Raw genomic sequence first — 10,864 nt, forward strand, 5'->3', positions numbered from 1 at the left:
AAATAAATAAATAAATAAAATAAAAGTAAAAGGTATTGATGGCTTTTTATGTCTTTCTGCTTTCTCCACTAAGCTATTTTCTAACATCAGAGCTACTTTCTTTGAGACATGCCCATCTCATGCCAGGTGGGCACCTCTAACAGCTGGGTGCATAGTGAAGTTTGGGAATTGCAGCTGTTTCCCAGAGAGCAGTCACTCCACTCACCACCCAGCCAGAGGCTGGACCTCCCTCAGGAAGGAGAACTTGGAGACCACCAAGAAGAACGCTCCGTCTCCTTACAGAGACGTCTGTCCATTGGAATTGAAGGACATTGTAGAGAGTTTAAATGAGCATTTTGTAAGAATTTCTACCTTCTGCCAGATTGCAGAAAATGTATACCCCTGTTTCATCTGCCTTTGCTATTCTCAAAATTCCCAGCAACCCACCTATAGCTGTAATTTGATTTTTATTTTATTTCATTTTTTTTGTATTTTAGGGAAGGGTCTACAGGGTGTTCATGGGTTTTACTACTAGATCAGATTCGTAGTGATCTGCCTGTTTTCAGCCTCCCAAGAGCTGGGATTACAAGTGGGTGCCACCACATCCAGTCTTAATTGCAGTCTCAGTGTGCCCCGAGGACAGGGCCCAGCACAGCAAGCCTGGGGATCGAACCCCTGGCCCCTGCGCCTGCTTGCAGGTGCTTTAATCCGCTGAGCTATTTGGCCAGCCCTGTAGTTTGAATGCTAGACATATAGAAAATCACATTAAACAATGCTGTCTCACACAAGAAAGAAGTTTCATTTAAAACATTAACTCTAACAAGAACATGTAGCATTCCAAAACCGGTCAATCATCACTAAACCTCGAAACCAGTTTTGTAATTACAAAATTATGATAGAACAACGGTGGGTAAATAAAGCAGACCCTGGGGGCCCTCCTTAGGCCAGTGTCTTCCCGGGGTCCCATGCATTGGCCTCCCTGGGATGCTGGAGGTGAGGGGTATCAGAGGAGAGTCAGCTTCCGGCTGTGACTCTGCCACTTTGGGCCACTCTGCAGTTATAAAACATCAGGTTCCTGAAATACAGGGTCAGACTTTTTTAAGTTTCTAAGTCTGAATTCAGGTGAATGGATATTTAATAATTTCACTCTAGGTTAAATGTATGGTAGCTTTGTGCTTACCGGGCTGCCACTTACACCACTGAGCTGTCTATTTCTCTGAGCCCTAAAACAGTAAATTTTAAAAAGAATCCTTTCTGGATCTGAAATTGTAAATTGAATTTTTAAGACAGTTTTTCCTTGGGATTGACAGACCAACAGCACCACCTAGCGGCTGAAAGACGGCTGAGGCTTGTGGACCTGAGCAACTCCTTTGGGGCCCAGCAGTAGCCGTGCACGTTACAGTTCAGGGGTGTGTGGCTTGCGCCTGCAGCCGAAGCCCGCACCTGCTTCCTGCCATTCGTCTCTGCTGAGGCGCTGGACTCCTGACTTCAGTTAATTGTGTGGTGTGACAACTTTAATAAATACCAACTGTTGTTCACTGATGACTTTTTCTAATGGTTATCTCTTCCAGCTTTTGTCACAAATTCCTTAATGAACCCTATATGGATGGTCAAGACCCGGATGCAGCTAGAGCGGAAGTAAGTTATTAAGTGCCCCTTCCTCAATGTAAGCCTCCCTGAGAATTGTTTTCTTTTCCGCTGTCGCCATGAATTGAGGTATGGGAATCCTTAGTCATTCTCTCTGCTTTTTTTTTCAGCCTGAGCATACAGGACACTGCAATTCCTTGTTTTGTTTTGTTTTTTTAATTTTTTTTAATTTTTATTTATTTATGTGTGTGTGTGTGTGGCCAGCTCGGCCCACCAGGGGGTGGGGCGGGCTGGCATGTGGTGCTGGGGGATTGAACCACAGTCCCTGAGCTTTGCTAAGCTTGTTCTAAGTAGGTGCTTTAGACCACTGAGCCATCTCACCAGCCCCTCCTTGTTGTTTTGAGATAGGGTCTCACTATGTAGTTCAGGCTGTCCACACTGGCCTTGAACTTACGGCGATCCTTATCCTCAGCCTCCTGAGTGCTGGGATTACATACAGATGTGCATCACCCCGCCCAGCAATTCCTTGTCTTGAGAGTCATGTACTGTGGGAGCACATGCTGCAAAGGTGACAGACGAGAAGATGGGAAGCCTGGCTGCCTTCGAGATGGCCTTCTCTGGTGGCTCTTTGCAGACCCCGGCCCAGCTAGTGTTCTGCAGACTGGCCTGAGAGACCGGCTTTCTAGGCAAGCGCTTATTCTACTGAGCCATCTCCCAGGCCCCTGACCTGGCTTTCTAGTCAGATGGCAGTAAGAACCTGCCTGCAGGCCTGGGAGTAATTTGATTAAGGCCCACAGATACTCTAGATGCCTGTCCTGAAACTCGAGCCAGAAGTTCTTAACTTTTTTTTTTTTTTTTTTTTTTGGTGGAACTGGGGATTAAACTCAGGCCCTTGCACTTGCCGGGGAAGCACTTATTCTACTGAATCATGTCCCCAGCCCTAATTGTTAACTTTTTTTGTGCTGTGAATTCCTTTGGCATTCTAGTAAAGCCTGTGTGCTTTAAAACAAAAAAAAAACTTTATTTTTGTTTTTTTGTTTTTTTCTTTTTGGTAGTACCAGGAATCAAACTCAGGACCTTGTGCTTGCCAGGCAAGCATTCCACTGAGCTATCTCCCCGGCCCCGAAAAACATTTTTTAAGGCAGCAGTAACCAGTTATTGAAATGAGGTCATCATTGTCAAAACGCTGCAATGCAGTAATATCCTTTAATACATTAAATAACAATATCTAATGGCAGTCAGCAATTCCTGTCATTTCAAAGCAGTCATACTGGGCCAGCAAGATAGCTCCGCAGACTAAAGCACCTGCTTAGGCAGGCACAAGGACCGAGGTTCAATCCCTGGCACCACATGCAGTGCCAGCCCCACCCTTAGGGCAGGCAAAGCCAGCCAGAGTGCAGGCGTAGCGGCGCACGCCTGTATTTCCAACGCTGGGGAGACTGAAAGCAAGAGAATCACTACAAGTCCGAGCTGCATTGTGAGACCCTGCAATAACCAAATACATTATAAAAAAAGCAGTCGTACCAAACAGTATTTTGTATATGTGTAGCTAGAGTCATGTGACTGGGAAGTAATTTCTCTTTGTGCAGAAGCACGGTGCTAGTAATGCTGCCCTGGCCTGTCCCCATTCCTAATTGAAGGAGCGTGGGTTTCTAGCAGAGACTGAGGTTAAGTGGACTCTTAAGAACCCCTGTACTCTGTGGTCTAGAAATGTGTGCTCTGGGAGCTCCAGCAAGCGCAGGGAGCCAGAAGACGTGGAGGGCACAGGGCAGGGGGCCTGCCTCGGTCCATTTCCCTCTGAGTGCCCAGGGTTCCTGGGTCATTCTGTGGGAGGCGCTGAGTGCCCACGGTCACATGGGGCAGGCCACCTGCAGACCCCCAACAGTGTCAGCGACTTTTTTTTTTAATTTTAATTATTTATTTATTTGTGTGTGTGTGTGTGTGTGTGCGCGCGCGTGCGCGCGCATGCGCGGCCAGCTCAGCCCATCAGGGCACGGGGCTGGCTGGCATGTGGTGCTGGGGGATTGAACCGCGGTCCCTGTGCTTTGCCAAGCTTGTTCTAAGTAGTTGCCTTAGACCACTGAACCATCTTGCCAGCCCAGAGAAAGAGTCGGGACAGGGGCGCGAACCGGCGACCTCGCACTCCACAGCCCGGTGCCGAGATTGCCATGCCAGGTCTCCGCCCTGTCAGCGACTCTTGTCGTGGCTAAGCACACAGCAGCCCCTGGCACTTTTTTTGTTTTCTTTCTCTTTTATGCGGAACCAGGGGTTGAACTCAGGCCCTTGCGCTTGCCAGGGAAGCGCTTATTCCCCTGAGCCATCTCTCCAGCCCCCCTTGGCACTTTTCTGAAATCCTTGGTGTGTATCTGGTTGTCCATCTCCCCAGAGTGCTGCCCTCACCAGAGTCCTCCTTTCCCTCCACTTGTGCCAGGGCAGCCTGGCTCACCCCGACCCAGTCCTTTCCCGCAGTCCTGGTATCCCATCAGCTGTGTCCACACGCTCTGATGTCACTTCAGTGCAGCAGCAGGTAGACAAGCGCGCCCTTGGGTGGAGGGCCTTTCTGTGCGTGCTCCTGTGCCCACCACAGGCAAGGCACACTTCACAGTTTGATCAGGTGGGCTCTTCACGTCTGTCGCCTGCACTGCGCACTTGTGGTTTGCAGACAACAGGACATGGCTCCAGACTCCTGCCTAGCTCATAGCCTCACGGCAAAGGAAGAATGGCAGCCCAGTGGGACAAGGGCCCTGAGGTACTCTGAAGCCCTCGTGTGTCCCTAATTGTCCTGGTAGGCTGAGGAGAGAGGAGGGGATCGGGCTTCCCACGCAGCAGCACCCCCACCCTGAGAGCCACATGGTGGGGCACAGGTGCACAGCAAGGCTTGAGCCCCGCAAGTGGCTCAGTCTGGGGACACAAATCCTACAGTGCAGTGTAAAGCTCTTAATTGGCTTTATTTTACAGTTTAGAGTCAGCAGCACTGAATTCCATAAAGTAGGTAGCAGGGCAGGCAGCAGAGGCTGGTCCTAGAGAAGGGCTGTGCATAAGGAAACAGCAAAGGGCAGACTGGTCTTTTTTTTTTTTTTTTTTTTTTTTTGGTGGAACCGGGGATTGAACTCAGACCCTTGTGCTTGCCAGAGAAGCACTTATTCTACTGAGCCATCTCCCTGGCCCCCCAGACTGGTCTTTTTAAAGTGCCAACAGAACGCGGAGCCAATGCCTCCTTACTCTAGGTTACTTTTATTATGAAAGGATTAAGGGAGAAGGATTAAGTTTAGAGACAGTAAGATGAGAATTCAGCATATATGCATAAGGTCCTGGGCCCCTGCGTGCACACCACGCCATTTGCAGAGCAGAGTGATAATAAAGAGCGCCTTCTACCCACAGTGTTTTCTTTTAAGTATGTTTTTGTCATAACTGTACTTCATACACACTTTGGTCCTGCTTTCCCCCCGGAAGCAGCCTCCCACTTCTTACTGCCACGGTGCCCACTTTCATCCATCGCACCGTGTAAAGTCCGGCCTGGCGAGGCCGCCTGCTGCAGGGAGTCCTCTGTGGGAGCCTCAGCCGCCCTTCGCGCCCTGGAGCCAGGTCAGAGGTGCTGGCCGAGGCCTGCTGTGGCCATCTAGTCGCGGCCCAGTGAGCGGCTTCCGGCCGCCAGGCGCGGGCAGTTTTCCCCGAGTCTGCGCCGTGGGCTTGGCCTCCGCCTGTGCCTCAGCGGCCTGTGCTTGGTTTCCCTCCTGCAGAATGCGCGGCTCCAAGCAGATGAACTCACTCCAGTGTGCGCGGTACGTGTACCAGACCGAGGGCGTCCGAGGCTTCTACCGCGGGCTGACCGCCTCCTACGCCGGGATCTCGGAAACCATCATCTGCTTTGCTATTTATGAGAGCCTGAAGAAGTACCTGAAAGAAGCTCCGTTGGCTTCTTCCACAAATGGGACTGAGAAAAATTCCACAAATTTTTTAGGACTCATGGCAGCTGCTGCTATTTCTAAGGGATGTGCTTCCTGCATTGCTTATCCGCACGGTAAGCTTCCGTGGCTTCTTCCACAGCGGTAGAACAGCCGATAGGTTTGTCTCCTCACCTCCCTAGCAAGGCTGCAGATTCAAGGAGAGACTCTCTCCTCCATACCCCTGCCTCGGAAGTGCTTAGGTTTGGGAGGTGTGAGTCCTCAGCAGCAGAGCGCCCTCCCTCATCCGGGCCTCACACACAGTCTTCAGGCTGGTTACCGATTAGGGGTGCTCGCCGCCGTCCTGTAGGTGAGGGGATGCGTGCGGGTGCTGCTCGCACAGACCGTGGGGTCGAGGGCCCTTGCGTGCTCGGTGGAAACGGCCTCACTCACTCCAGTGGGTGGGCGTGGAACTAGCCGAGCAGAAACGTGGGCCTGCGTTGCCAACTTCTGATGTTTTCAGAGACGCCCCAAACTCCTGACTCACAGGGATTTCACATGGGAGCTGTGTCAGCTTTTTGTAGCTGTGACAAAGCACCTGAATAGATGAACTTGGAAGAGGAAAGAGACAGGGGGAAAGTGGGAACAAGAGGACAGCTTCAGGCCTGGCCCCAGGCACCGACTTCCTCACCCAGGCTGTCCGCTTCCCAGAGCCACTAAGTCCCTAAGGAACCCACGGCAGGGTTGGAGCCCCTGGGATCCAGTCACCGCCCCCAGGTCCCCTCCTTGAACTCTGCACTGGGGACCAAAGCTTTCAGCGTGACCTTGCGGACATTCCAGACCCATAACAAAAGCGGCCTCTAAGTCCCGCAGCTTCCATGTGGGGTGGGGAGCTAAGCCTACCTCAGGGACTTTCTATGTTTTAGCAATTTTCTCATCTCAGGGCCGGGGAGATGGCTCAGTGGAATGAGGGCTTCCCTGGCAAGCGCAAGGGCCTGAGTTCAATCCCTGCTTCCACCAAAAATAATTACTTCTTATCTCTGTTTTATTGCTGGGGTTAGAATGCAGGGTCTTGCACATGCTGTCGTGATCACTAAGCTATATGCCTAGCCAAATTGTTGGAGGGGTTGTTGCTATTTTTGCGTATTGAGATGTGGTCTCACTATATAGGTCAAGCTGGCCTTGACTTCACTTTGTAGCCCTGGTTGACCTCAAACTCACAGTGATCCTCCTGCCTCAGCCTCCCAAGTGCCAGGATTACCCGTGACATCAGCCCAAGTTTTATTTATTTACTTATTTATTTATTGCGGAACCGGGGATTGAACTCAGGCCCTTGTGCTTGGCAGGCAAGCACTTATTCTACTGAGCCATCTCCCCAGACCCATATATGTATTTTTTATTTATCTATATACAGTTTTTATATTTTAGGGATGGGTCTACAGGGTATTCAGGGTTTCACTACTAGATCAGACTCATAGTGATCCGCCTGTTTACAGCCTCCCAAGAGCTGGGATTACAGGCGTGTGCCACCATGCCCAGTCTCAGTTGCATCTCACCCTGCCCCCGGGGGCAGGGCTGGCTCAACCCCTGGCCACTGAGCCTGCCTGCAGGTGCTTTAATCTGCTAAGCTATTTGGCCAGCCCTATTTATTTTTTTTTTATTTATTTTAATGTGTTTAGTGCAGGGTCTCACTATGTAGATTGGAATTGTAGTGATTCTGTTTTCAGCCTTCCAAGCACTGGGATTACAGGTGCGTGCCACAATGCCCAGACTTCATCGCCATCTCAGCGCACCCCCGGGGCAGGGCCAACACACTGGGGATTGGACCCTGGCTGCTGCGCTCTGCCTAAGCAGGCGCTTAGTCTGCTGAGCTATCTGGCCAGCCCCAAGTTTTATTTTTTGAAAAGAACTATAGAATTATCATCCCCTGACCTTTTTTTTACAAAAAGATAGAAACTTGTTTTATTATGCCATTAAACAAGTGTTCTTTTTTTTGTTTGTTTTTGTTTTTGTTTTTGTTTTGGGCAGAACTGGGAATTGAACTCAGGCCCTTGTACTTGCCAGGCAAGCACTTATTCTACTGAGCTATCTCCCCGGCCCCTAACAAGTGTTCTTTTGAAAAACCTCTTGCACCTTTGTAGTGACAAACACACACATCACCTCAGTGCCAGGCAGTGAGCCCCACTGTGTGCTGGGGCACCACTGAGCAAATCTCTGGGGGCTACCTGGAGAAGAGATCCCATGTCCGAGATCTACATGCCAGGGAGGTGTGACCAGCCACAGGTAGGCAGTGCATACCTGCCGACGAGGCCAACAGGCAAGCTGGAGGAGGAGGAGCCGGCTCTCCCAGTGGACCGAAGGAGAGTGGGGAAGTCAGGGCTCCCGATAGTATGTACCTTCCCCTCATCTCCTGGCATGTGAGAGCAAAGCTGAACTTCTTCCTGCGTTGCGTTGGTACCATAGTGCATGTGCTTCTGTCCTTACAGAGGTGATACGGACGCGGCTCCGGGAGGAGGGCACCAAGTACAAGTCCTTCCTGCAGACGGCGCGCCTGGTGTTCCGCGAGGAGGGCTACCTCGCCTTCTACAGAGGGCTCTTCGCCCAGCTCGTGCGGCAGATCCCAAACACAGCCATCGTGCTGTCCACCTATGAGCTCATCGTGTACCTGCTGGAGGACCGTGCGCAGTAACAGCCACGCACTGTGCTCAGAATAAAACTGAGAAACTCCAAGATCTCTGTTCCGTTGCTGTGTAGCGTGTCCAAGGGGGACACAGGAGAGGCCATAGTGTGTCTGGTTCGTGTCACCGTGGTGGACATTTCCTTTTGGATTCGTGCTTTCTGGAAGGTTTGAATTCATTAACGTTAATAGTTAATTATAACTTTTTTTTTTTAATTTAAGAGGATTCAGGATGACGCAGCAACTAAATTAAATCATGCTATTTAATTTAAGTATAAATTGGGTTTGTGTCCTCTTTTATACTCATTTTACTATACACCGTAGCTAAGGAATTGTTTTCATGAAATGCATCCTGCAAACAAAAAGGATGCCATCAGACGTGCTGCTTTCTAGTGGGCCTTTGGGGTGAGCCCTGGCAGACGGAAAGAAGTGAGGTGCCACGATGTGCTGCTGCCACGATGTGGTGCTGCCACGATGTGCTGCCGCCACGCAGCCTCCCCACCTGTTTCCCCTCAGCGCGTTTGTGGTTTGTCTCCGTAACACTAAAGATCTTGCACTGTGGACGTTTCCTGAAGTTGAAGCTCACGGCGGGGCTCCCAAGGCGCTGTGCTACCGCTGCCTGGCTTCTAGCCATCTCTAGCGGCGCGGCTTTGCTGCCAGGGCCCTCGAGGGTCTCGTGGAGCCCAGGCAGGAGTCAGAAGCCACTTGTATTTTGACTGCCTGTGCAGGTACTGTTTGAATACTCTGGAAAAAAGTTTTTAAAAATTACCACAGTTGGGGGCCAGCCATATAGCTCAGCAGACTAAAGCGCCTGCTTAGGCAGAGCTCAGAGGCTGGGGTTCAATCCCCGGCATGCCTGCCGGCCCCACCCCCAAGGCATGCTGAGATGTGATGGAGACTGGGCGTGGTCACGCACGCCTGTAATCCCAGTCCTTGGGAGGCTGAAAACAGGAGGATCACTAAGTCTGATTGTGAGACCCTATAGACCCTGTACTAAAAACATAACAAAATAAAATTAAAAATTACCACAATTGGGTTGGGGGTGTAGTTCAGGAGCACAGTGCCTGTCCGGCAGTGTGAGGCCCTGAGTTTGATTCCTGGTCCCCCCTCCCCCCCAAAAAAAAGTGTCAGTATTTTACTCTTTTGCTTTTAAAAGAAATGTAATATGGGAGCAAAAATATTGTAGTAAGCGAAAGGCAACCAGCATGTTGATGCGTGCCTGTGGGCTGAGGCAGAAAGGTTGGAGGCCAGCCTGGGTTCCACAGTGAAACCGAGTCAGAATAAAAGGTAACATTTAAAGAAGGGGCTCAGCGGTAGAGTTCTGGCCCTGTATTCACTCTCCAGTGCATACAAGCACCACAGGTAAGCTCGGTAATCTTTCAATCAGCCCTTTAGCCAAAGCCTGAGTGTATTATAGCTGAAGGTTACATTGAGCTGAAGGGTGAGATTATAATACTGAAGCGTCTTTCAGATTCACTTACAGTCACTGGTAGAAATAAAAGGAAGACACTTTGGGGTTTTTTTTGTTTTTAGGAAGATACTTTGAAATCCTATTTAAAGCAAAGTTTTGAGGCCCAGGGAGATGGCTCAGTAGAATAAGTGCCTGCCTGGCAAGCACGAGGTCCTAAGTTCAATTCCTAGTACCACAAAATGAAAAAATAAAGTGAAGTTTTGTTCATCCTGACAGCATAGAGAAGTCTGTATCTAGAAGTCAAGAAGAGCAACCGTCATGCGGCATCACTGCTGCTTGGTGGCTGGAGTGTTTAACAGCAAGGCGGTTTCGATTCCAGAAGTGTACCATAGGCTTGAGAGTCTCTCTAAGTCACCCAGGCTAGGCTCAGATTTGTGATCCTCTTGCCTCAGCCTCCTGGGGTGTGGGCGGGCCTTCCAATCACTCCATCCGGTGCCCATCCCGTCCTGCTCATGGAACAAAGGTGCAGGGGCCTTGCCGCCTGACGGTTCTGGCTCAGATCTGTGTTGGTCAGCTGATCCCTTTGATGATGAATTTTATTTATTTATTTATTTGCAGTCCAGGGATTGAACTCAGGACCTTGTTCTACTGAGCTATCCAGCCCATGATTTTTATTTATTTATTATTGTATTTTAGGGAAGAGTCTACAGGGTGTTCAAGGTCTCACTACTAAATTGGACTTCATAGTGATCTGCCTGTTTACAGCCTCTCAAGAGCTAGGATTACAGGCATGTGCCACCACCCCTAGTCTCAATTGCAGTCTCAGCTCTCTCCAGGGGCAGGCCCGGGAATGGAACTCCCAGCCCCTGCTTGCAGGCGCTCTAATCCACTGAGCTATTTGGCTGACCCTGATAATGGATTTTATTTTTATTTTATTTTATTTTATTTTTTTAATAATTATTTATTTATTCATTAATTCATTTTGTGTGTGGCCAGCTCAGCCCACCAGGGGGCGGGGCTGGCTGGCATGTGGTGCTGGGGGATTGAACTGTGGTCCCTGTGCTTTGCTAAGCTTGTTCTAAGTAGGTGCTTTAGACCACTGAGCCATCTCACCAGCCCCTGATAATGGGTTTTAAAAGTTGATTTCACTCTATTTGGGGCAGCAGCCCCTGCCAGCCGTTGGGGGCGAGGGGGGGAGGCTGTGGGGTGGCAGCACACCCTGACTGGTGTCTGTGGCCAGTTCACTTCCTAGCCCAGAGGCAAAAAGGGAAAGAAAGCAGAGTCCATGACCTCCCTCAGAGGCTAGCCATGAGAACCAGAAGGCCC

At 50.1% G+C, this 10,864-nt stretch overlaps 1 protein-coding gene across 1 annotated transcript in view; it reads left to right on the plus strand.

Annotated features, from left to right (window-relative positions):
* Slc25a33 (solute carrier family 25 member 33) overlaps positions 1–8,399 on the plus strand; it is a 33,427-nt gene extending 25,028 nt beyond the window's left edge. Inside the window, exons 5-7 of the mRNA XM_004639726.2 lie at positions 1,551–1,617; positions 5,307–5,587; positions 7,937–8,399. Coding sequence (XP_004639783.1) covers positions 1,551–1,617; positions 5,307–5,587; positions 7,937–8,139 — 551 coding nt within the window. The 3' untranslated portion in view covers positions 8,140–8,399. The remainder of the gene's footprint in view (positions 1–1,550; positions 1,618–5,306; positions 5,588–7,936) is intronic.
* Positions 8,400–10,864: the final 2,465 nt, after the last annotated feature.

This window comes from Octodon degus, unplaced genomic scaffold (assembly GCF_000260255.1).
Source record: "Octodon degus isolate 3935 unplaced genomic scaffold, OctDeg1.0 scaffold00113, whole genome shotgun sequence".
Classification (NCBI taxonomy): Eukaryota; Metazoa; Chordata; class Mammalia; order Rodentia; family Octodontidae; genus Octodon; species Octodon degus.